The sequence below is a fragment of the Asterias amurensis genome, chromosome 7, assembly GCF_032118995.1.
Source record: "Asterias amurensis chromosome 7, ASM3211899v1".
NCBI classification, from domain to species: domain Eukaryota; kingdom Metazoa; phylum Echinodermata; class Asteroidea; order Forcipulatida; family Asteriidae; genus Asterias; species Asterias amurensis.
In genome coordinates, this window is record NC_092654.1 from 988,424 (window position 1) to 1,016,136 (window position 27,713).

The window sequence follows — 27,713 nt, forward strand, 5'->3', positions numbered from 1 at the left end:
GTCGATTTTGCTGAAACTTGTGGCTTCATTCACAGGAATTTCCGACATATAATGTCGTGAGTTATGTTGCCGGAAACATACAGCTCTTTTGTATGTCCAGGAAACAGATATATGATCATGTATAATTTCAGAAGTTTGGGTTTTGTTGCAAAGCCATTTTAGGTAATTTACAACTCGGTTTCCTTGATTTCTAAAGCTGACCATGGAACCAAATGTTATGAATAATAGATCTGTTCCGATGACCTCGTCTTGTCTGTTAGTGTTTTATGTTTAACCCATTTCTCCAATTATCTCCTTCCTTTATCTGGGTTGGCTTACTAAAAACCTCCTTGATATGCCATGGTCAGTCATGTAGTTGCAATATATGGGCTGACCTTCTGTGTCTATTAAGACCACTATTGAAGTGATGTAGTCGAGCATCCAGACGAACTCTGATATTTAACTGTTCATTATTTTTGCTGTTTTTTGAAGCCACTGGGTAACGGTATGGCGGATACAGTTCCAATTCTCTTAATGAGCGATGCCAGTATTGTTTCATGCCTGCCTCGCCTTGACAAGATTGAAAACAAAAAGGAAATGGTGCCGATTTGGAAATTTGGAGCCTCATATTTAAAAAAAAAATTAACCTGAGTGTAATTTTGTGGAGAGTTGGGCCAAATATCACAAAGATTATTAAGCACAAAAAGTTATAAAGCACAAAACAATTGTGCTTTCCAGACTAAGGTTTCCAGCCAATCTACCTTGTCACCTGTCCAATTAGTGACAGGGACCAAGCATATTTATTCTTAAGCACCTTACATGCAGAGTTTGGTAGTTAGCAGAGCCATAAAATTGGGCCTGTACCTTTATCACTAGACAAATTACGGCTGAGTTTTCCTTGAGACCTTCTTTCTTTAAGTTTTGTTATCATTAATTTCAAATGTCAATTGGTTTCCGATGACTGGTTGAGAGCGAAGTACTAATAAATTGTGAACTTATCCCTGTACTGATTGGAGTAAATATCACTGGGTCTATGAATTGGATCCTATGGGCTTCGGCGCCAGCTTTTCCTGAGGGTTGGGGAGCCTTGTGTACTAACACAACAAAATAAATTGATATGTGCATTATTGATGGCCATGTAGTGCAGTTCAGGATAATGTATATTGTGAACTTAAGCTCTCCAGGTCGGTACATTCAAAGCGTTGTTATAGAAACTCATGCAAGGTTTTGGTATTTGAGATGGTTTTTGACAAGATTTAAGGTATTTTTGAAATTGATCATCTTTTTCAATTATCTTATGTTCTTGACTAGAATCACCTTGTGAATAGAACTAGCAGGCTCGTTAAAACCAATAACCACATCTACCTCACTCACCTTCAAACCCAGCAAATGCCCTCTAAAGAACTGGTATCACAAATTGAAGCACCTGTCACAGCCTCGTTAAAAAATGTAACCACATCCCTAACTACTGAAACCCATCCCTCGCTCACGGTCAAACCCAGTCCAACCTCTTCTTCAGACCAAACTCTAAACCCCAACCTGCTCAAAACTACTCTACACTTTGAAGCCCTTTATCTTACCCCACCTCCACTGTCTGAAAACTCAGTCTCTCTCTCTCTCTCTTTTATTCTCACACAGACAGTTCAATGTACCAGTGGATTTCAATTTACTGTGCAATCATTTTATCATTATAAAATATACTTCTATATCAATTTTGCTTATTTTCTTTTTCTTTTTTGTTAAATCAAGTGTTGAACATATTTCTGAAGTTATTCATGAATGTGATTCAATCATGTTTCCTCATCCATGACATCTACAAAAATAAACCATCTATAAAAAAACACTACCCAAGAAAAGGACGAGACCCACTTGAACATTTCGTTTATTTATAGCTCCTCCAACATCACCCCTTGAACATGAAAACCATTTAATTTGTCTCCAATCACCTCGAGCGCCTCGACCATACCGCTGACTTTCTCTTATCCCCTTCGCCCCCGTCTGGTCCTGACGCACATAAACAATTATCCGCGGTGTTTACGTCACCACAGTCTGATTCAGTAGAGATAGTCAAAAGCTCAGGGAGACGGGATGATTTCCTCCAATTAGGGCGGGGTCTTAGCCATATGAAAGATTCGCCTTATTGAGACAAGAGTTTTTTAACAAAATAAAAATTATGACTCTGTAAATAATTCATGTCGTCAAACTTTCCGTATATGTAAAGAATCTAAAGGCAAATGTCACATAGGGCAAATATTTTCAAGCAATTTGAAGGCAATCAACTTTGCACTGCGTACACAATGGCAGCTCAAGAGACATTATTTCAGAAGCAACTTACAATCCCCAAGAAAATAATGAGAAAACTGAAATGTGAATGGCTATTCTTCTTTGAGATTGTCTGGAACTGGTTGCCTGTAAATTGCTCAGAGTGATCTAGACTTCAAATCCTGGGGACCTCAACTTCATAGAGTTGATCAGCAGAACAGTTTGCCATGCACTGACAAAGTTGGCTTTTAGAATCTCGGCCCAATTTTATAGAGCTGCTTTAGCAGACAATATTGACTAACAAGTTTCTGCTAAGCAACAATTGGCGGGATACCAGTCAAAGCAATGGCATTTTGGCTGATAACCATATTCTGGTAAACATAATTTTGTTGTGCTTAGCTACTTGTTTGTGCTTAAGCAGCTCTATGAAACTGTGCCCTGGTTACCAACCAAAATGTATGTGGTAAGTGGTTTGTGATTGGTGCTCTGATTGTTTTTGACATTAGTTTGGTGAGCAGGATTTTTCCAATACACAGTTCTTTCATTCGAGTTTTAGGAACATAGATTTGCTTAGCACATTAAACCGAGGTTAGCAGAAGCTGGCGACAAGTCTAGTTCATCAATTATTTGTGTGGTCAGCTAATGCAGTCAAGCAATATGTCAAGCTCGTCTAATGAAATTGTTGAGCAATATTTTTTTGTGGATATTAAATATGAGTTTATTGGATTACTTAAAGAAGGGGAAGATTTATTAGTTCTATGATAATTTGATTAGCATCAAGAAATTCAATATCTTTGATGGTTTATTACCAAGTGGAAGGAGCACTCTTAATAATATTTATGGATGGACAGAAGTTGTTAAAGTAGGCGGAGTTATGCAAATTGTGTATTTTTGATTGACAGGGAGGAGGAGTTTCAAACCAAGGAGAATGAATTCAAACAGGAGAAGGAGAAGATGGAACAAAAGCAGCTGAGAGAAAAAATGCAATTACAGGCAAAGGTAAGGAAGAAAGTTTGTCGCAAGTTCTAGAAATAAATAGTGTGGGACTTTCATCTGTGTGCATATGGTAGCAATGAAATTCAGACGTTATGGCTACGTTTTTTGTTCCACCATTGCGGTCACATTATGAGCAATGTCTTCTTCTTTTTTTCTTTTTTTTTGGGGGGGGGGTGTTTTTCAATTATGGATTATTTCCCCAAGGACTGTAATTGGTTGTCTTCAAGTAAATGAACCATTTTTCTTTACTTATTAGCTTTAAATTGAAAAAGTCCATGAACAATTTATTTCTGCTACTGTGCTTAGTAGCAACGTTTCATGCTTACCCTTTTTATCATTTGGGGCTCTGGTGAAACACAGATAGCTTTCCCACAAAGACAATCGGAGACAATCAAAGCATTTTGAGCGAAACATTGTTCTACCACCGGTTTTTTTCAGTGCCGCCAAATTCATTTAAATTTTGCTACAAGCTTGTTTCAGACCGAGATTTAAAATTGTACTACAAGTGTCCAAATCATGATCTTTACTATGGCACTGTTGAATCTATAAGAATAGATCAGTCATACCCTGGGGCTATAATTTTTGATTATTTTGTATAAACTAATAATTACACCTGGCATATGAATGACAATATTGGTGTTGAATTCCAAGATTCGTGAGTTGGAGCTGAAGCTAGCCGACTCTCGAAGGGGCAACAGCCTGGAGGGATCGGACGGAATCCAGGCTGATCAGGACTCAAGCTCGCCGGATAACGGGGGTAAGTTGAGACAGATTCATCTCTCACTTTTTTAATGTTCTCTGCTCTCAGAACAAAAGATAAGCATATCTTATAACTTCCTTTGAGTAAGCCTTAGAAACACAACCCTTGGATTTCATTAGTTATAAGCCTATGAATTAGAGCAAACAGTGTAATTTTTGTAGGTTCCATATAAACGGCAATTTGATTAAAAAACCTAAAATCCTGATTTGCTTCCTAAAACCAGGTTCACTGGGGAAATCAAGTACCAGTGTTTTTAACCCATTTGTCCCAAGTTTTAAAATTCTACTAATTGATGGATACAATTTATAAAATGATTTTCAAACAATTGTATCACACATTTGCAAAGCTGTCTTGTGCATTTTGGAAAAAGCCTGTTGCATCTTGTTAACAATTAACCAGTTTTAATTTTCTAAGACTGCTATTATTATTTCCAAATTCTTCTCTCCTGATTTATTTCTGCTGATTGATAATGTTAATTAAACAGCAATTAACAATACCAACAGTAATTAACAATACCAAGAACGAGTTCAATGTGTTCTTGGTTGCCACACATAGTTACCTCATTGGTCATGAATATTCACAATATTATTCGTAAGAAATGGAAGCACCGCTTTGATTGGTCAGGGGAGATCAAAGTCTAACCAATCTATGAGAATATTCTCATTAATCATTATTAATAAGTAGGAAACCCAGGTCTTTGATTGGTCAAGATCACAGTCTGAGAACAAAGGCAACCATCGGATTGGTTATGAATATTATTCATGAGGAACATAGGGCATTTTATTGGTCAGATATTCTCAAAGCTCTCCTCAAAACACTGCACAGATGAAGGCGTGATTCTTATACGGCACACTGGCTTGCCATCCTTTGAGGACATCCTAGACGCTGAGGGCGGCAAACCAATTATTATGGATGACTCTCCTGAAGGTGAGGCCCAAGCCCCGCCCCTTGTTAAATATTCATGAAAATTCATGTTGTGCTCCCACTTTGAGCATACAACAATTGCCAACAATTGCAAACTGTCCAGCAGTTAAGTTACAGTTAGAAAAATCTTTTAAAAAATACTGTTATAATTTAAAACTGTTTTCGAAAAGAAAAATTTTAACTTTTTGTTTGTTCACTTTTTGTGTTTTAGGAGACATTGTCTGTTTTGTTCATACACCAACACAATTTAAATTCATCAATAATTTTCTCTACATTTGCACTTAACTAACTCCACCCAATCATTGACATCATTTTGTTTCTTTCTAACCCCTTTTCTGGATGCAACACAACTGAACAGTTGTCTTATTTCTTTCATTAACAGATTCCAGACAAAAAAGCTTGTAGAGAATTCACTTTTTCTTTTGGTTGCTTCATTTAGCCTTTCCTGAATCATTTTTTTCCTTGTTTGTTATTTTCCTCTCTTGTTCCGTTTGAAAGTTTAGTTCTGCATATTCAAAGTAATTTTATATTCTTGGTGTTTGGAACTAAAAACCCTTTGTACAATAAAGTTGGTATTCACTCACAATTACACGAATTGCTGAAGTTTTTGTACAAATGTTTGTGCCTATTCAGCAATAATAATTTGTATAATTTGAAATGGATTGTTGCCTGACCGTCATTTCAAATTATCTGAAATACTTTTATTTGAAAATTTAAAAACACTGCACAGCTTTAAGTGATGATTTTTATTTGTGTGGTGTAAATATAAATTCAGAAAGACTAAGTATTTTGTGAGTAGACATAGATTTATTCAGATCACCATTTACTTAAATCTAAAAACGTGTTGACAGCGTGAAGAAATTGCTCGCATATTTATCTACATGTATGGCTCACTGATTATACATGTTCCTCCCATTGTCAGATAGTATTTAGCCACAAAATGCACACACAGTTACATTTCACCCAAGGCGTTTATTTACATCTGGCCAACTCCTGTCTAAGTGGTTTATAAATCAAATTCACTCCCGTCCCGACACTCTTTTCATTATTTTATAATCTTCTTTCCTAAAATTCAACTGCATTCTTTTCTCCGGTGTTTGGCTCATGTTTTTCCGCTCTGTTTCACTGCCTACCTCATGCACCTCGCCACTTTTAGTTGAATGGGAGTGGGATTTTGACGGCGATCAACTTATCTGTGGTAAGATAAATAATTTGGGCCACATTCATCTTGTTGTTTTAGACTTAAAGGTGTTAAGAAACCATCGCCTAGGTTTTAAGAGTTAAGCTTGAATAACATCAACCATCTTGAAGTCTAATGCCTAAGGCATATGACCTTAATGATGTTGGTGTTATTCTGATTTTAAGCCTATGCAATGGTTACAAAAACCTCAGTAGTTTTCTCCGTTTGTGATCATTTTCACACTCCTCTCATGCTTGTAGTCGTAGCTTTCCGTGTTGCAACCTCTCCTTGTAGCCAAGTTGAGCTCCTATTTCTTCTAACTGTCCTATCTCCCTGAATGATCGCCCCCCATGCCCTACCTGCCGAGCGCTGATAATGTGTACAGCAATGAGCAGTGGTCTGGGACCTAGACTATTCATGATACTATCGCTACCCAAATCTACCTCCCTAAGCTCATTCATGGTAAAGTAGAACCCTAGATAAAGGCAGCATGCCCTCAAACCTCAAACACTGCAAACATACAATGAGCATCTCTTTAGTCTATATGGTCGACAGTTTTAAATTCCTTCAAAAAAAATGGTGTAGGAATTTTAGGGGGACAACCACTTCAGTGTCCTTTGGGGAAAACAATGCTGCCGGCGACACTCTTAGTAGGTTTGGAATCACCCATGGCAGGTGAAGGGGGGTCTCAGGGTGGTTTGAGCACCTGGAGGAAGGCCGGATGATACAGAGTGATCTTGGCATTTGGCTGCTACATCCTAAGGACATTAAGACTGATCCCCCAAGGTGACTTTGCCAGGTCCATTCCTTCAGGTGATTCTGAGATGCTAGACCTACTGACCTTCTTTTGAGACCGCGGATGTTAGACCAGAGGGTTTACAGAGATTCCAAGGAACTAATGGCCTCTGTGCATGTGAGAGGCTGCCCCAAAAAATTCATGTCTTCTTTCAGTTTTTGCCGTCTTATTTTTCAACTTCTTAGGCCATGACACAACAGTTTTTGCCGTCTTATTTTTCAACTTCTTAGGCCATTTACACACAGATATTCTGTTTCAGGGTTTGGGTTTTTTCTTCTTGAAAATTCTGGTTTTTATATGTGGGGCAACTTCTCTTCAACATGATAATGGTAAAGGACACTTCAACTAAATTCTACATTTCTCTTAAATGCAAAAAGGAAAAGACAACCAATAACTTTTTTTCTTGTTAGAATTTGACAACGCGAAAAGGTGTGGAAACCTATCTTATGTACTCTTAAAACAAATTAAATCGAGAAAAAAAAATAGAAGGATTTAGCAATAATTGTTTTAAAAATAAAATAATGTCAACAAACCTTTGGGGATTGCCTCCATGCTGTAAAAACTTCCACCTGCTTGGCCCAATGTAAACACTTCACACCTTATTAAAGTAAATAAAAATGCATGACTTCCAAAGGTAGCCGTCTGGGAAATTTAAATTTAAATTTTAAATTAAAGGTCGGTTTCCTCTCCTGGAAAATGTGTCTGACAGGTGACATCACAGCTTCAGAAATGTCTAAATTATTCCAAATTTTAGTTGCAAATATTACCTCCATGGTTGCTGAACCGTGCTCACCTTAAATGTCACACTAATGCCTTATCAGCTGCTTGAATTATCACAGGGAATAACACAAAATATAAAGTGTAGAAAAGTGCATGTAATGGATGTCTGCCCCTGCATGTACTGTTATCAGGGGCATGGACAAGGCATGTCTCACAAATTGCACTTTCATGGTGTGTGGTTATTTTTTCTGAATGTTGCCATCTTACTGCATCTTTGTCGCTAGCAGTGTTTTTTTTTTTTTTCATCTTTATGGGTGTGCATGAAAACATTATTTGACTTGACATGTATGCGGCACCTATGGGGTGTAGTCGTGGCCTCCAGGCCCTCACATTTATTATAAGAACTGGAGGAAATTGATTCAGAAGAGGGCGCTATCAGATAAAATGTCTACACACTTTGCTATATAGTATGTGGGTAAGGTTTCCTGCCACAGTGGCCTATGCAATGGTTCGTCTAGTTAATGTTTTTAGTTGATGAAAGCTGAGCATGATTTGCTGCATGGATATTTATACTTTGTTTCTTTAGGATTGTCAAGTCTTAACCCCCGCCTCAACTCCCTGTTTAAGGTGTGCCACTGTCCTTGTAGTCACTAGGTCTTAAACTCTAGTATCGCTGAGGTTATAGAATTCAAGCCCTCCTTCCTAGGGGTTATCAGAGCTTCACCACCCATGAGACAATCGGACAAACCTCAGAGGAATCGTAAAATCAGAACATTCAAGCATATAAGGCATTATTAAGTAAGTCCATTTAGCCTCGACTGGCCATTTAGCTGCGCCAATGCAGCGAAAACAGTCTGGTCACGGACACGATGGAATTGGCATGCATGACCAAGTGCTGACTCAAATGCCATTACCAAGGATAATATCTTAGGCATGTCTTCTGCACAGACTTGAGAGCCAAGGAAAACAGAAATGTTATTCTTACAAATACACTTGCAGGGCTTGAATGCTTTGCTTTCACACATTTCTGAGGCATTGCGTGCCGTGATTAGGTTGCTTTTACATCCGCGGCAAAAAAACTTGTTTTTGTGGAAGGGAAGCACGACATGGGTCTTTTGAACTCAATACTCCTTCCAATCTCTTGACATGAACAAGAAGGGAAAGCTAAGAAGATAATTCCTTAACCAGTGATTGCTTTTAATGTATCTTCTGAAACATCAATGTTGTACCAACTCTTTGAAGCACCTTTTTATTCAAGTTTGTTTCAACTGAAAGTTTGCACTCTTCTTTCATGTTTGTTTTGTCACCTTCATGTCTTCATCTTCAACTCTAAGTTGAAGCACCTTGCATCCTCGTACAGTTTGGTTTCCTGTGATTGTATTTCAAATAGTGTCTGAATTTTCTTGAGTCAGTGTTTAATGAAGAAGTGACTATTCAGTGTGTGCTTAGGGTTTAAATGAGCCTTATTTTGCTAAGCATAAATTTAGATGATTAGCAGTAGCAATCCGTGGGCTGATTTCACAAACGAAGATCTTAGAAGACACTTGATGATATATCACACTTTGCTCTATAATACATACGCAGAAAACTAATTATGCTTAGCATCTTTTGACTGTGCGTTTGCAACTTGTCCTTCCTCAAAAGAAATAAATTCTGAGCCCTGTTTCTTCCTTGAATGAGGAATTTCTATTAGATTACTAACGTTTCTACTGTATGCCATTTCAGCACCCATCATCCCACTGATAGGAAGTACAGATTTTGCTACTAAACCCTCAACCAGAGATGAGGAAGAGCAAGAAGAAGAAGTGGAGAACGAGTCAGATGAAGACTCCTCAGGTAACGAGGGAGGCTACAATGTCTCACAAGACTTTGAGGAGCAAGAGCTTGAGATGAGTTTAGAGGCCGACTTGAAAGAAGCCCATATGCTGGTAAGGAACGCGTCCATGCTGTCTCCCTTTCACAAAAGAATCGAACACTTTTACACTTCAAAGATATAAGCATTTCAAACGGACACTGTTGGGCAGTCTTTAAGATCAGAAATCAGTCTTCTAACAATGTCTCTAGTCATTCCTATATCATCAAACACAAGACAGAAATGCTTCCTTGAAATAAGCTGAACCAACCGTCACTCACCTCCCAAATACACACCCGGCCGATATTGATTTCTTACTGAGTTTCAAGTTAAACACAAATTACGCTTTGAGTGAGATGTAACAGTTATTCTGACCCACTCTGCATACCCATATGTTATTTGATAACAAAGAGCAAACTGATCAATTCAATAGAAGGTTCCTTTTAAGTAAATTTTGTGGAGACGCTTTGGGTTTTTGATTAACTAGAGGTTGCTCTTGGTTTAGTTGGGAAATTATGAATTTTCGTGTTTTTGAAATAGTGTCAGTTTGCTTTAAGGAATGAAATTGATACTTAGTGAGGGATGACATACAAATGTTATACATGGCCTGTAGGGTTTGGTAAGATCCAGAATAAATAATGTTTCATGACGTCAAAATATCACTTCCCGCACGTAGTCTCATGAAATGTAGACTACTGGAAAAGAAATCTGAATCTTTGACAGAGATTAGAGACAGACAGATTTAAATCGCTGGAAACATCAATGGCCATGGGAAAATGTGTCATGCATATTGTTCGCGCCGATATTAATGTTTGTTGATAGAAGCACGACCTATCTTTGTATCGATGCTAGACATTTTCTGGAACGAGCGTCAGAGTTATATCGATTACAGGCATAGATTCAGTGTGACCCACAAGCAAGATGGAAAGATTAAGTGTATGATTGATTGATTGCAGATACTTTAGTGTAGAACTATGCATATTTGTATATTGTATATATCTAAGTCAAAGGATCGACTTGAATTAGAGAGGTTTGCGGTAAAATCATGTGAATATCTCTTTTAAGTAGTTTTGGTTCTAAAAAGAAACAGTGGTTAACGTCTCAACCTATTCAAAAGAGATATCCACATGGTGTTTCTGCAAACCTCTCTTAGTTATACTTCCAACTACAAAGTTTCAAATCCTATTCAATGCAACTTGAAAAAATGTTTGTGACCTACATTCTGTTTAATTTCCATAGCAACAGCAGCAGGAGTGGTTTGAGCAGATACCAGACGCTGACAGGTTGGATACAAGTATTGAGAAATCCAAGATTCAGTTGGTAACCGGTAACAACAGTATGCTTGCTGGCAGGAAGAAGCCCACCAAGGCGCATCTAGCCCAGAATGCATTGCAGTCTAACAGCTGGGCTGAGAGGCGGCCAATCGCAGAAGAGGTAGATAGATAGGAGTGAAAGTTATCCATCCCATAATACTAAAGCATTGTTCATAATACAGTGTTTTTCTTAAGCGAAATAAACGCTTGTCAAATAACTGTTTATGAAGAGATTTCTATTACTTTGGGTATTTTTTATTGATTCTTGGTAAATAATCACAAGTGTGGTTAAAATGGTTATTGTAGAACAGCAAACCATGGAAAAGTCAATCTTACCTTCCAATATTATCAGTCACATAGTTGAATTGATACCCCCTTTTTATCTTACTTAGCAAACACATTTTGTCAGTAGAATTTTTCAAAAAACATTTTCATGAAGTTAGGCCCAAATCACTTTACCTCAATAATGTGCAGGCACCTTAATCAGTAGAGGTGCAGAACTGTTGACGTAATCGTTTCCATTGGGTACATTTGTACACTGTCTTGTCGTCTTTTATTTTCTCCCCTCCATCTAGAAGTTAGCGAGACCCTCATCGATATTCTGCTTTAACTATCTGTGTGAGAAGCTTCTTGGTCAACTAGGTCACAAACCTTGTGCAGTGAGTCTTTCTCATCCTGCTTGACGCTTGTTGCACTTTTGAAAAAAAACGCGGCATGCAGTTTTTACCGCCAAGAAAATAAATCTGTTTTTTTATATTATCACAATCAGCCGCGGAATTCTGAGCCACCAGCAACCAACGGTAGTCCGAGAATAGGACGGCAACCGGTTCCCCTCCCAGATCATCCTAGGAATGGTTCCCCCCTGCTCAAACACCGAGTGCTACCGCCCACCGCCTCCTCGCCCCCACAGACCAACCAGCAGGCATCACCTACATTGACCAGGGTCCCAGTATTGCCAGGGGCAGGCACAATGCAACCTGGTGACGGGCGAGAGAGGTTGTCGCCTAAGGTGCCCCCAAGAAAGAAGAGCAAACCAGAACTACGGGTTAATACTGGAGAATCATCGTAAGTGCACCCTCGCTCTCTCGCTTTTGCTACCCAAAAGACTTGGTTGCATCAGTCTCTTTGTTTTCCTTTCCTTTTTTTAGTCTGATGATTTGATTTTTATCTTAGAGTTCAAGAGAAATTGTTTGATGATTCTTGCACATGTTAAACAATGTCTAAAAAAACATGCATTTTCTTAGGAAAGTTAGTCCATACAAAATATAATAGGATCACAGGTATTTCTGAAAAATTGCTTGATTGTAATCAAAAACTTTTTTAAGTGCAGTTTTCAATTTATTGGAGAGAAAGCTCTGAATTAACTTGAACGTTAGAATTATTTACCATAACACATAGCCACATTTGTTGTTATGTTTTGTTGCACAAATTAATCTTCTACTTTTAAATTTATAATGATTTCAAAGACAAGGTCTATATTTTGTTTGATTGATTTATATCTTTCTGCAAACGCACACTGGATTAAATTTGAATATGCTGAGGGCGCTTTCCAAAATATGTTTGGTCTATTCATTGGTGTATTAAATTGTGAGTTTGGTATGACCAAAAACAAAAGCCAAGCAGAGATAACGAACAACTGTCAAACAACAAGATGTGTTTTGTGAACTCTGTTTCCTCTAATTCAGTCCTTCACTCAGACTTTACAGTAAACATTGGGCAGTTTTTAGTTGTATAGCTCCCTCAGCATATTTAAATTAACTTTAATTTCGCACAGCATCATAATATTGGCAAGAGTATGAAAACGATTTGAGTTCTGAAGCTTTTTCTTTGACGAGCGCATCATAAGCATTGTGTATTTTTTCTGCCCCCAAAATGAAAGTATCCTGCTTTTATTTAAGTTTTTGATCCAGTTGCAGCCATCTTGTTTACATTTCTTAATTAAAAACTTGACATACAAATGTAATGAGTACCTGCCATTACATGCACTATTTAAACAAACAAATCAAGATGACAGCCACCTGGTTGAATTCTTTTGAATCGTTTGAATCTTTGATTTTCTCTGATTCCCTTTCTCTATTCATTTATTTTCTTCCTTACCAAAATCCTCCTTGTTTGCGTCGTCCCGCCTTATTTTCTTCGTTTCATTTCGTTCCTCCTACTTTTCTGGGCATCTTCCCACAATGCCTTTCCCCATCATCAGCTTCATGTGCAGTCCCTGGATACGCAGGTAACGTGTCTCAAAATGCTCCTTTTGTTTTTGATTCACATCTTGGACTCTTTCTCCCCTTGCTTTCATTTCTCTGTTTGTCTAACAAGACGTTCAAGTATTCTGATATGGCGTTAATACTTTTTGCAGATGGTGTTTTTTCTTAAGTTGTGTGTTCACAGATTTTGCATGAGTTTTGGCTTGAGCATGGCTTAATAAGTTGACCTACTATCTGTAAATAAGCCAACCTAAAGAAATTATTATAAAATACATGTTACCAGCTCCCTTAAGTTAACCTTTTATCAATATTTAACACATTTAAAACTTAAACAGATTTAATGACTTGATCTCCGTTGGTTATTGGTAGGTGTGTCAGAAGTCTTGCAAACCATTGTTGCTCTGTTTTAGAAGTCAAGTACCCTAAAACCCTGCCAAGTATCCAAACACCCAGCCAGAACCAAAATAACCCCAAATCTCCCAGAAGTACCCGAAGACCCTGCCAAGTGTTAACACAACATGCATTCAAGTAATAAGCCAAGTACCCAAACAACTAGTCAAGTACCAAAACAATATTCCTCAATTATATGTTTCATCCATAATGAGAGTTGACACAAACATATGTCCTCTGTAGTTCAGCATAGTGCTTGAATTTCTTTTTATATTTGGTGCCATTTTTATGAGAACATCGGTGTAGATAATTGCAGATTTTCCTCCAATTCTGATCTTGACAAGAAGTGAATATAATCAGTTCGGTTCGTGGGAAAAACCTCTTCATCTTCAAGAGATAACTGGCTGCAACTAGAGCAAGCTGGTCAAAATGAAGAGAAGGACAAATTTTAAGAACAACATCCAATAAATCTCATACTTGAAAGTGTTGTAACCAAGTAAGTTTTTCTTAAGTCGAATCGCAAGTCAATGAAATTGGCAACTTGAGTCTGACTCGAGTCAACAACACTGATCGTAGGTACCACAAACTGAACTGATACTGATCCTAATCCCAGAACGTTTCAGGCCTGATCTGGTCGGTGTATTGATGCATGTCCATAGACTTAAAGGTACTCAGTGGAGGATTGTAAAGAAGTTATGAGAGTGGATGAAAGTCAATGATGGATGTTAGAATACATGTACATATCATAGCGTATAAATGCATTTCAGGCTATTCTTAAGTCCAAACCTTTCTCTCAAAGGTAATGTTGGAAAGTTATAATAACTCTTATTTTGTCAAAAAAAAGTGTATATTTTGTTTACCTATATGTATAGACCCTGAAAATGTTTACTTGTTCCTTTTCTCAAAGTTAGTGCACAGCAGTCACATGCTTTGTTGTGTATAGCAATTGTAACACCATTGTTTCTGCTATTTCTGCTATTTACACATTTGTATCGATGAATCAAGAAGTTGGATGAGTGTATTGTGACCAATGTTGAAACCTCCCCTTAAAAATGTTACAACTCCATGCAATACATGTTACATAACTACCCAGACCCCCATGTTGTAGGTCAAATCCCATAAAAAGGCATGGTGGAGGTTTCTTTTCTGCTCATGCCGTCTGAAATGCACACAGGTGCTTTTTCCTGCCAAAAGTTACTCAGACCTAGAGAGTAACATAATTTGCCGGGGGTATCCCAGCACCAGTACAATAATACCTACAACTTGTTTGAATTGGTCTTTATTTATGGGCAGCAGCCCTGTAGACTATCACATGGACGCAGTGTATAGACAGCTTATAAGGTAAGGTACCCAGCCCCCTCCTGCAATCAGTAGCAAAGACCTACACTCAAGACACTGCTAAGCACAGAATTATGCGCTTAGCAGTGTCGTGAATGTGGGCCCAAATGGTCACACCCTTTGATTCATTTAATGAAAGGTATCTGAAATGTCTTTCAGAATAATGTACAACAAAATTTCTTCAAAGGCAGAAGAAAGGGTTTCCCAAAGTCTTCAACATCTTCAAGGTGGTAGAGAGAGAACTACTTTCCCAGCCCCCGACCATCCCTTGAATCAAATTAATATCTATTTCCTCATTTGTCCTTGCATTCTTCTCTGCATGTACAAAGACATTTTCAAAGATCTCTTATCGTCTTTCCCTTGGTAGCCCTCTCTATGCCACTACGAATGTTGTTTGCCTCTTGCTTGTCTTGACCGTTCTTGAAGATGACAAGGGTGTGGCAGTAGATACTTGGAGCGTTGGATTGCCGACAACATCTTCCCCCTCCTCGTAAACCATACATCGTTGTCAAAGTATATGTGAGAGTTGTAGATTTGATCAGATGACATGAGAAGACGTTGACCGTCTTGTGTGTGCCTGTGATATTACTTTATTCTTTTTCTCAGATGATGCATGCCTTCTTTAAGGAATGAGTATCATCACTAAGGGGTCTCCTCCTTCTTCCCCTTCTATCTTTCTCTCTAGTCTAACTTCTCTCAATCTCTCTGTCCAAACTTAAGCAAAACGATGCAGCAGAATTTTGTCATACCTTTCATCCTGATCTGAACATCTTTCCCTTGGTACCACAATCACAAGCCACAAAAAAGAAACACGAATGACACTCTAAACAGGCCTTTCCTTTTTTGTTTATATAAAGAACTTTTACATTTGGGCATGTTTCTGTTGTATACCACAAGCGTTCAAAGCAAGCTTGTTCTCTTGCTGTTTGCTGTTACCTTTGAATGTTCCCTGCTCAGCAGATTTGCAAACTAACAATTGCTGTGATTAATAACAAAGAATAGACATAATTTGTAAAAACAGGTGTATCCAATTAAAATTTGCAAAAGAGGCATTTTGGGTAACAATAGAAGTGAAATTAAAAGTTGAAGTCACCATTCTGTTTGTTGGCACCAAAATTCGTTTGTGATTGGAACTTTTTGAGCTCTAAGTTGCCTCTGTGAGGTCCTCAGAGTGTTAAGTTGGAGGGTAAAGCCCGGTTCATACTTCCTGCGAATGCGAATGCAAATGCGAAGCGAATTTGACGTGAATTTGACGTCACAAACCTCCTTTCGCACCAATATTTGCAAGTGTGTTGAGCAATGTTGAACTGCTGCGAATTATTCGTTGCGAATTTGTGACGTCAACAGTCGTATCTCATTCGCATTTGCAGGAAGTATGAACCGGGCTTAACACTGGTCCCAGTTTTCTCTCATATTCTATCTCTTTATCATTCAGTGTTTGTGTCATCTTATTAGGAGTTGTATTCCAGACTGTCTTAGCATGATTCATTAAATCTGAATGACTAATTATAGTTTATATACTTTGAATCTTCAGACATATTTTGATTACTTTTGGGGTATGGGGGGGGGGGGGTCAGTAGAAGAAGTTTTTCCCCATACTTTCCATTTCTTGTTACGTTGACACTATAGAAGTCTTACTGTAGTTTACCAATGAATGATTCTTATGACTGACTGTGTAAGCATGTTCTGTAATTTACCATTGACTTGAAATAACATTACACTTGTTTTGTTATTGTTTATTGTTTATTTGTCATATATATGTAGAACTACATGAGTAGGATTTGGAATTTTGCTTCTGGGGTTCATTTCTGTCTTGTATAAATTTCATCCTTCCAGGTTTTGATTTTGTCCCCAACTTAACAGATGTTTGCTTGATTGCAAGATTTACCAGTTGTTTCTAGTTTTTGTTGTAGAGAATCCTTGTAATAACTCCTATGATGTTTCAGATTTTGTTTTATAACAATTTTCTTTCAGTGATTTTCATCATCGTAGATTTAGCTAAAATATGAATAGATGAAGTTGTTCTTGTTGTGTATATTTTATTTTAGGATAAAGTATATAAAGTTATGAAAGATGGCCAGGCCCTGTTTTATTGAACTGCTTATAAATTGCAAGCAAACAGCTCAGCTTACACAGTTGTAGTCTTGGTGCAAGACATTGTTGTTCCTAATCACAGGACATCAGCACAGAAGTTTATGCAAAGAAAAAAACTGTCTTGTTCTTAACTTTAACAACGTTGCTTCTTTTGCTAATTTCTGTTCTTGATGACAATGATTTCCACTAGTTGTAAAAGAAATAATTCCACTCTCAATATTCTTGCACTTTTGCATTGAATGAAGCCATTATTGGCACAACAGAGTAAAATCATGTGTTGTATCTACAGTTACACTAAGCATGAAGATAAAGTATGATTAAGATTTTGCTTATTAAGAGTGGCATTTAGCCTTGTTTGGGGCAAACATGCATAACAACAAATGAAAATTTGCTTCTCCAGCATGACGCATAACGAGTAAGTGATTTGATGAAGCAGCTGTTAGATTGACCCTAGTCAAGTACCCTTCCCCTATCAAGACAGAAATCAATAGTAGAAAAGATCCTTGTAATTTGACTTATCAACTTTTTTTCTAGATCGTAAAAATAGAATCTTGAAAAATTTACTCTAACTGTTCTCATCCTCAAATAAACCCCAACATTGTTTCTTCTTCAACAGAGAACTAGCCAGTGAAGGCAAGACAGCCCAAACGTCACCCCGCCCAACCAAATCTGGTCTTCCTCCTGCCATGCCTATCCTACGCCTCCAACCCCCTGCTTCATCATCAGAGGGTTTCGGTGTCACACTGCTCTCTACGAGGTCGCTAGAGCAAGGAGGTGACGGCAGTCAAGCAACCTCACCGGACCCTGGGAGTCCAACGATCGAGGGGACTACGGAGAGGGAAAGATTCAATACAGGTGAATTTATATTTTATTTTCATGTGTACATTTCCATTCATGCTCCCATTGTACAAGGAAGCTTCAATTTTTAAAGGGATTGTATATGTTTGAGAATTGGAACCAACTGTTTGTTTCAATCCTAAATAATGTATATATTTACCACCAAACTTACCTGTGCAAATTTCATTTAGGTCTCCTAGAAATGTTCTTTGACTAGAGATGTCCTCTCACCAAAGAAATAAATAAAACCTTCAAGAAGAAATGCAATTCTTAGAAACCAAAGAAAAGTTATCACCTCTGTTTTGCATGTTCAACAGATGAACTGACGTCACTTGGGGCTAAAGGTTCTCACCAATTCACAGCAGGAGGAGATATCTTTGACTCGATGCCTGGGAGTGAGTTTGGAGGGAAGAAGAAAAGTAAGAAGGCGGCCAAGTATCAGATATCATCTCCTCTACAAAGTGTAAGTTAAGCTTCAGAGAGCTGTTTAAGCAGGAAATATTGCTTACTAACATTCTGCTTAGCAGAAATCAGCAGGATACCAGTCACAAATTATACATGTTGTACATGGTAGTTTAGCTGTTAACCTTATTCTGGTAAGCATTAGTTTGTTGAACTTAGCTACTTTTGTGCTGAAAGCAGCTACATGAAATTGGGACTATAACTAGCCAGTATGTTGTTTCAAAAAGATTGTCTTTGTATGGCTTCTGACTGGCACCCCAGGACAAAGTTATTGACGGAATAGGGAGACCACAAACATACATAGGGTTAGAAAGCTCAGTTGGTAGAGCACTAACACGTAAATCCGGAGGTTGTTGGTTCAAATCCTGCACTCGTCAATTAGTACTTATTAATGCAGAAAACTTTGTCAAAGGTCTCTCCCATAATACCACCACTGTTGTTTGTACAACTAGATGGAGCCAAGCAGGAAACCTCACCAGATTGAGGATCGACCAATCACAGAGTGGAATACAACCCACGTGTCCCAGTGGCTTATGGGTAACGGCCTGGATGACTACATCAATGACTTCACAGCGAATAACATTACAGGGACGGCGTTACTTAATCTTGATGCTGCAAAACTAAAGGTTTGTAGAGAGGCTGCTGTTAATATAATATTTATGGTGTACCCTGCTGATCAGAGGCCCCACGACTTCTCAGATCATTCCAGCATTCTCCCGACAATTAGTAGAAACATCAAGACCACAACGGTTCTTATCAGAACCAACAGATTTGACAATTAGTAGAAACATCAAGACCACAACGGTTCTTATCAGAACCAACAGATTTGACATGGTTGACCCCAAATTTAGTATCTATGATACCTTAAAATCAGGGCCCAAGTCCATTGCTCTGCTTACCATAAGCAAAGAATCAGTGCTTACAGAAGCAGGGAATTCCATGCTAACATGAAGTGCATTTCGCAGGTTATAGGAATTTTGGCTTGTGCGCATGCGTACTCCACATTTCTAGGCATTCTTAGCTTTCACAGCTAGTTATTAGGCCCTGGCATATTGAGCAGAGAATAGTGATCGTAAGCGCAGAAATCAGCAGTAAGCAAAGCCATGCAATTGGGCCCAGCCGTCGATTTCACAAAGAGTTAGGACTCGTCTTATCTCGAGTTAGGACAAGTAACTCGTCCTAACTTTAATAGGATTAATCTTAAGGTCTGCATGCTACAGTGCAGGGTTGGGACTCATCCTAAGTCCTAAGATTAGTCTTCAGTTAGGAAGAGTTTTGTGAAATCGACGGCAGATCGTTACTTTGATTACATGCAAGATCAAACTAATCGTACCTTCATTTACTGTGGTTTTATCCTACCCTAGAGCCTTGGAGTGACAAACAGCTCAGACCGAAGCATCTTCAAGAAAAAGATCAAGGAGATGAAGACTCAGGTTGAGAAGGAGAAGAAGGCCATCGCTAAGGAGCACAAAAACCGGGAAAAGAAAGAGAAAAAAGCTGTCAAGAAGCTCTTTGCAACCTCTTAGTCAAATACAAAAACAATAAAGAGAAGGTTGGTCAAATATCTGAGACTTGTTTCTAAAGATGGCGAATTCAGTGTCTTCTTGCGAGTTACAACCCTGGATTGTGACTGGAAAGGAGTCTAAGAAAGCTGTCAAGAAGCTGTTTACAACCTCCTCTTAGTAAAATTCAAAGACTATAATGAGAGGTTGGTCTGTATAACCTGAAACTCATGTCTTAAAGTGACTTCTTGCGAGTTACAATTCTGAATTGCGACTGGAAATGTGATTAAGGTTGTGGTCAAAGACTAGGGAAGTGACCTGAACGAGGATTACAATGTTATGATGGCGACTCAAGAGTGACACGGGGCCTTGGAGGGAAATCTGGATTTGAACAGATTGTGACCTGGAGGGACCTTGGCATAGTGAGTTCATGAACCTTGACCCAAGGATACTGATCTCATTATCTGATAGTCATGTGACTGCAAGGAATTCTGATGAATGGACAGCTGCTATTTTGTGTTGGTTTCTTTTCCTTCTCTTTCCAGTACGAAGTACTTCCATTCTTTAAAAAGATCATCCAGTTGACGGTGACACTCTGTATATAGAATGTACATGGCATACGTTCATAATGGATTAGTGACAATGGTGTGTTTTCGCCACTGCGTATACTGGACTTTCATGCTTCCTAGTGGCATAGAGCTTGTTCCTTCAATGGCTACAGACCAATCACTGCTATTGAAAGGGTACTAATATTACTCAAATGGGTTTTTTTTCCTTCAAAAAATGCTTGCGCTGTATCTCTGCTTTTTAGGTTTGAAAACAAAAACACACCTTGGTCACAATCTTAACTCTAAGTTGATCCGTGCCGAACCTATCGCCCATATTTAACATTCACAAACAGGCATCTAGATATCTTGTTATACTTTGAGGTGCATAAAGACAGATATATTTTAATGAAAAATCAAACTAGTCAAAGTTTAACTTTTAGAGTGAAATTAATTTGTTGAATCAATGATTATTAATAATTCAGCTTAGATCTGTAAAAAATTATTTCCAAGATTAGCATTATTTTGTCTTGTCTATTTTTGATAAGCATACGATTCTTTTTGTTTTGTACAAAGTATTAAGTCAGTGGAAAGTTTAATCAAATTTGAGGGTACCGGTAATTGAGAAGCACTGTTAAGTCTCTCCAAACTTTGGCAAACTGTAGGTGAAAGAAAGCAACAGCCTCTGAAAAATCTTGGTGTCATATGTTTTAAAAAGCGTTAGCAATTTATGCAGAATTCTTGTATTCATTCCAGTGGAGATTATATTATTTCCTGATTATTTCCATTTTGTTGATAACTCCGAAAAGATAATCAAATGACTTGCATCATTAATTTGACTGTTTTTCAAAAACACCCCAAAGTCTTTGAGGCTTTATATTTGATTATTACAGTTGAGCAGAATTGAGACTTTGTTTTGTTTTTGTAAAATTCTGTAAGCGTAAAAGAAGTTTTGTTTTAACAGTTTTAAGAAAACTGTAAAGGAAAGGTGATCTATATTGGTGCAATTAATCTTATAGTATTTTTAATTTTATATCAGTTTAGACACAATTAGAAAAATCCTACTATAAATTTGCAATCTTGAAATCACCTCTACATATAATACACAGAGTGAGCTATTAACCAAACCTGTGTTGACTTTCATGTTCAGTTTGGTCCAATCAACTAAGAGCCTTTTCAAAACCTATTTTGTGTGACTCTATTGGCCAAACAAACCACCTGAAGTCATCACCCATGGTCAAACTTGGTTGCGACATTTGGGATTTTACTGTAACTGTGCAGAATGCATTTTAAGCACACAAACACAGTCAAGTTCTTTTGTCATTAAAGCAAGCAGGTATCCAGGAGATTAGCAAGAACACTCAATTAAACAAAACTAGTATTAAGCATTATTTTGTAGTGGTACGAGTATGCAAAAATAATTTGTTTTTTACAAGTGTATGTTTTTTTTTTATGATATTACTTAGAGCATTTATAAGCAGTTTATTTGATACATTTCATATTTAACCACCAGATTTAGGGAATCTGTCCCAGAAAAGAATTTTGTAGGCAAAACAGCGCAATACTGTTAGCTGAATGTGTTGTTGCTAAAAGCAGTTTCTGTAGTTTTGTGTAGAACCTTTTTTTAACGGACTTTTAATTTGTTTTATTTGTAATTTTATAATAAAGTTGGCCAAAAAACTTAACTGGTCACAAGAAGTATCTGTGATGACTGCTTGAAACCTTCTCAGGAAAACTTCCCCATTGAAAAAAATATTCAGCCGAGCAGGAAAATTGTTTGCTTAGTTTTGTTTCCTGTCTATCCCTGCACCTCAAACAATGCTTTACTTAAGGTAACTTCTTGAGGCAAATCCCAAAGGCAAAAAGGTCAAAGAAATTAATCAAAATAGTGTTATTTAAACACCTGCTACTTGAGGTATTGTTTCGCTGTTTCCCCCTTTCTTGCTTCATACCATGTGTCAAATTACCAGTCTTGTTAATGTTTATCTCAGGTTTAAGTTGCTTACTTTTAATCTAAGACAACATTTTTATGTGGCATGATATTGGCCCTTTGCACAAATTATTCAGAATGTGGGACACCATGTCAAAGTTGAAACTCCACAAAACTGTCAAGCCGAACTTCTTGCTGACACACGAACTATGTGGATACACAGAAACTATTGCATAAGCTTACTTTATGTAGTTGTGCCAACTTCTATAAGTTGTTGATATCAGCTTCATGTGTATGTAACTCAAAGTTTAAGTTTTGCATTTCAATACAATTTACCAATAAAAGTTTTCATTGTTGCTTCGCATCAGACACAACTTGACTTAAAATTTATTGGCCTTAGCTGAAGCAAAATGCTATGGATGCATAGTTGTAACTATTTCATTAAAGGTTCACCAACATGTGTACATCTACCATGTCATTATAACAATCACTGTTGTTTAATTGCAATGTGGTTCAGTCATTAAACAGTCGTCTGCATTCTAGCATCAAGCAAAAGCATATTGCTGCTCTGAAAAAAATGTTAAAATTTTCCTTAAAGCTTGAATATTTTTTACTATTAACACAATTTCTCTACCTTCACATTGGAATTCGAGATTCGAAAGCAAATAGACTAAACCTTTCCTTCCCATCAGAATGATTTTTATTGTAAATTATTAATCTTGCCCATTTTGAGATTGTTCACCTTTTTTTTTACAATGTTGAGTAGACTTAGATATGCAATTTAGTTTCTATTTCTTATATTGAGAGTTTATACCTTTGTTAGAATTTGAAAGCAACAATTGGTGCTTCTACATAAACCTTCTTCATGAAAATATTGTAATTTGATAAGTCTATAATGTAATTGGTCATCCAGGAAACTTGTCTTAGCCAATCACAGGCCTTCCAATATTTTCTTCGCTTGTGATTGATCTAAAGTACACCAAGTTGTGTTGAGAGCACACGCGGAGGTTAATGACATGCAAACCCCGCCCATTTTATGAACAACCGCTTAAATACAATTGTATAAAAATTTAGGGGAAAATGTAATTATGCATTTAGAGATGTACATTTCTAGTTACTAGACTTATTTAATCCACCAATAATATTCTTGTACATAAATCGGTATTCCTTGGACAAGTACATGCAACAACAAATTTACCTTTAGAGGTTCCAGATTGAAATTTACTCTAGGTCGTTGAAATGAAGACTTTAAAGAATTCTTTCCATCTTTCTGAAAGCCCTTATGAGTTGGAGTAAGTTTTGGTCTTTGTTGGTTTATTTTCAACCTAACTTTTTAAGAGTAAAATCATGGACAAAGTGAACCATTGTGCCGGTACTATAGTCAATTGTCAGTCGAGAGACTAACATAAAACGTGAAATCTTCCCCTTTTTCTATTGGTTTTGTAATTATTGAATATAATCGTGTATTATAACAATTCCAAATGGCTTATTCTGCCACAGATGGCCGTCTAGCTTGAATTATTGTGTCAGCCTACTTTATGTAAAAGCAGGTAATTTGAGTTTGTCGTAACGGTCAAACGTTAAAGAGCTGCTTCGGCCAACCATTAATTAAGTAAGCACATACACTTTCCACTGGTTACCAACTAAAATACAATGTTATGTCTGTTCTGTTTGATTGCCTGGTCCTCTGCTTGTTTTACTAAGCACCATTCTCTGCTAAGCAGCTCTTTAAAGTACTGCCCTCTCAGTGTGGAACAATACCATTGTTAATCGTGTACATGTAATTCGTAGTTTGAGTCCTCATTATTTTGTTTGTACACTATTGTTGTGGGTCGTTCAATATTATCTACTATTGTAGGGCAATTTGTATTCTTCATTCTCCGGTGTAGAAAATAATGAACAAAAAATATACTAATACTAATATAAACCATATCAATGTGTATTTCGTTTTATAAGATTTATAACAATGATTATTGTTGTTATGTTGCTCGTTGCTGTATTCTATAGAAACGAGAATCGACGGGCTAATTGTTGGTTTTATACTCTTTGTGATAACTGCAGAAGAATCTTGGTGTTTGTGATATATTTTGTGTTTCCATAATAATGGTGTAGGGTATAATGTGTTTCATGGTGACCGAATAAAATATGACCACCATTGTCTAGGTAGAATTCCTTGACTCCATTCTGTCTATTTGTTTTGTCAGTGGGTTTAGTCACTAGCCGTGCTCTGTGGATCAGTCTTAAGTTGTAAATGGGTTGTTGTCGGGGGGGGGGGGGGGGGGGGGCACTTGCGCATCCCAGTTGGCCTGATTCGAAGATGGTCGTTGTAGTAGACCGCATAAACAAACCGCATTGGTTGACATGGCCGGCCAATGTTAGTAAAACACTTAATCATACTAACAGATGTTTCAACCAAATCTTAAACTTTCTGCAATATTTCAATGAATATAATACCTCCCATAGTTAGTTGTTTTGTTTTTAACAAAATCAACACTATGTTTGACTATTTTTTTAACATTGTTGCACACAGTAGCGATCTGTTTTTGATTTGCATTGTGGCTTTCCATAGTTTTCCATCCTGGGTTGGCAAAAACTCGAGCTGTGACGTTGCAAAAGAAAGGTCTATAAACGCAAGATAGTTGCATCCCGTCTATCTTCACCTTTCACCTACATTTATATGCAGACGACCCGCAAGTGCAGCTGCACCTCGGACCAATCAAAACACAGATACAGAATGCTTACGTCACTGCACGTTTATCCAATGAAATTATTGTTTCCATTGAATTTCGCTGGTTCTAAAAAGTAACAACACTGTACCTGTCTTTATCATTGGAGACAAAGACAGGGGACCAGTCTACGTGCACCCCCCCCCCCCCCATTTGCCTCTCATGCTCAAAGTTTCACGGACAACATTTCCGCGACCGTAGAACATTTAAATCCTTCCGCGCACCAGTGAAAGTAGTTCGCCTTTGCTGGGTCAACATTGAGAAAAAAAGACAGACACAATTAAAACAAATTCCAAGTTATTTAATTTCAGTTACGTTTGAAGAAATAAATCTTTACTGTCATTAAAAATGTATTCTTTGTTGAAATTTATCAACAGGTAAACGCCTCGCGTAGAGATATGATCATGAGCAAGCGGTCCGTCAAGGCAATTTGTTTGTCTTTCATTTGATTTAATTAACGCATATAGAACGGATGTTAACAAATTTGCGACTCCTTCGTATTTTGCTCTTCTAATTTACGGAAATTTTCAAAATTTTGCCAAATTTGGTCAAACCATGGATTTAAGTGGACGCCTTAAATGATATAGACCAAATGTAAACTGTTTGAAGCTGGAACTGGACGAGTAAAAATGCTGAATTTCGGGAGTGAAAATGCTGCACCATCTCAAACTTTTGCCCGTGTGCCGTCCGCCAAACGCGGCACGGCGGCTTGCACTTGGAGACGGCGAGACCGGCAACTGCGAGCAAAGACTCTGAATGTTGCTTGGTGGCGAATGTTGTGCTGAAACTTGCGACAAATTGTGTGCAATAAGAGAGACAGTTCTACTCCTAGCAAAATGAGGAATATTGTCGTCCTGCTGGAATTATTGTGTCGAGTTCAAGACATGGTCAAGCCTGACCAGGAGGGGGTGAGTCAATGAGTCAACACAAAACCCGGTTCTTTTTAGAACCACCAGTGCTCAGTAGGGACTACAACTCTCGAGAAACTTAGAGATATTGTTTCAAAGGTTTTATTTTGCATATCTTATGGAACAAAACTGTGTCAGCTCTCTGTTGAAAACACCAGTTTATTTGGTGAAAACACTTGCAAGTCCACGTTAAGACAAAATTTGGTTTACAAAGATTCACAAGCAAATTCCTCTCAAAATGTAGTTTTCATTCATACTCAAGTTTCTGTGAGTAAAATGAACAAAATGAGCAAAATGAACAGAACGTCTGGGAAAATGCTTGGTAGCAGTTACTTGTTTTCATTAAAAAAAGCAACTGTACAATAGAACATTCTTTGTCAATATTTTTTTTTAACTCATTTAAAAAATGTTTTGTGGAAATTGTGTTGATCTTTTAATACCATTAATATTACAATCTTATTTGATGTATATTGTGCACAAATTTGTGTAACCGTCCACTAAAGACATGTAAGAATTACTTTGGTCATATTAGAATTTTTCAAAATACATGTTCATTGGACTTAATTCAAACATAAGGTGTAGCCATATATAGCCTGATTTGGAATGTGGTATCACTACTCGGCTACTGTTGAACTCGCACTGCACACACCTGTTCACTCACGAACTGAACAATGAAACGAACAGCTTCCAGCACACACAACCACTTCGCTTGGAACTGATGTCATTCAATGCATCTTCAAAAGAAAAAGTAATACAATTTTCAAAGGATATCAGCAAAAGGAAGCAAACTTCATTGAGCTTCAACGCACCAAACAGGATTATAGGGTCTATTGAATTGCATAACTTTAAATTACTATAGGAGAAAACTGACTTTTGAACAATTCGGTTTGTTTATACGCGATGCGATGCAAAGGCAAAACTCAACACCAACATTACTGAACCAAACAATCCACCACACGATTATTAATTATGTACACTAGACTTTAAATATAAATAAATGCTCCTAAGGAAATTTAGCCCAATTAGCTTTTTAATCACTCAAGTTCCAAGTAGTGTAGAGTGAATGATTGAGATAACAATCTGATGAATGTGTGTCCTCCTGGAGAGGGAATGAATGTTTGCTAAAAGAGTAGTGGATACACAAAATATTGTGAAATAAAACAGCAACATGAACACTACTTAGGAAGTAGAGTTATGAAGTAAATTAACGTTCTTAGGCTTACATTTTTTTAGTGTAGAATGAATTATTGAGATAACAATTTGATGAATATGTGGCCTCCTGGAGAGGGAATGAATGTTTGCTAAATGAGTGGATGCACACACTATTATTAAATAAAACAACAGAACAAAAATTACTTAAGTAATTTCTTTTTTACTTAGGTCTAAAGTTGTTAGTCTTTTCACTAGGAAGAATACAGTTTCTTATTTGTCTATTCAAAGTCTTGCTTTGGAGTCCTTTCCACCTCTGTTGATGTCCCTACATTCAAGCTCATGCTGCCTTTCGTGGATTCATCTTTCTTGGTTCTGAGATCATTAATGCACACTATTCTTGTTCTATGATCATGCCTCATTTCATCACATAAGGAACTCATTCTGTGTGAATCAGGTGTTCACAAGTTTGCAATCCGGGTGTGAGTTAAATGAGTGTTTTCGTACACATTAATGAGAATTTAACAGTGAAATTGTCTTGAATTTGTCAAGAGATTAAGTATTATTTGTAAACTTCCGTGGTCTGCCATTGATACTGGTATTGAGGTCATGAAGACTCGGATGGAATTTTCTCTCTCTGTGGTTTGTCTTCTTAATCAACATACTTTCTTCTTGTGTTGATTCTTGCATTGACATTTCTCTTTGAATTGTACTTGCCACCATCTACTCCCTTGTTTGAAGAAACTTTGGCGGTCTGTCATTGATATCTTGAGGTCATGAAAACCCAATTGTCATTTGCCCTGGCTGTTCTTCTTGTGTTGATTATTTCATTGACATTTCTTCATA

General features: G+C 37.5%; 1 protein-coding gene across 6 annotated transcripts in view; it reads left to right on the forward strand.

The window, feature by feature from the left end:
* Positions 1-24,253, forward strand: part of LOC139939373 (uncharacterized) — a 179,335-nt gene extending 155,082 nt beyond the window's left edge. For 3 of the 6 annotated variants that reach the window (XM_071935197.1, XM_071935201.1, XM_071935200.1), the window contains exons 10-20: positions 3,144-3,240; positions 3,889-3,994; positions 4,823-4,924; positions 9,343-9,545; positions 10,709-10,903; positions 11,552-11,847; positions 12,983-13,009; positions 17,425-17,663; positions 17,963-18,108; positions 18,560-18,733; positions 19,472-24,253. In XM_071935197.1, the coding sequence (XP_071791298.1) occupies positions 3,144-3,240; positions 3,889-3,994; positions 4,823-4,924; positions 9,343-9,545; positions 10,709-10,903; positions 11,552-11,847; positions 12,983-13,009; positions 17,425-17,663; positions 17,963-18,108; positions 18,560-18,733; positions 19,472-19,633 (1,747 nt within the window). In that variant the 3' untranslated portion in view covers positions 19,634-24,253. The remainder of the gene's footprint in view (positions 1-3,143; positions 3,241-3,888; positions 3,995-4,822; positions 4,925-9,342; positions 9,546-10,708; positions 10,904-11,551; positions 11,848-12,982; positions 13,010-17,424; positions 17,664-17,962; positions 18,109-18,559; positions 18,734-19,471) is intronic. The other 3 variants (XM_071935198.1, XM_071935199.1, XM_071935202.1) reach the window with 3 other exon arrangements.
* Positions 24,254-27,713: the final 3,460 nt, after the last annotated feature.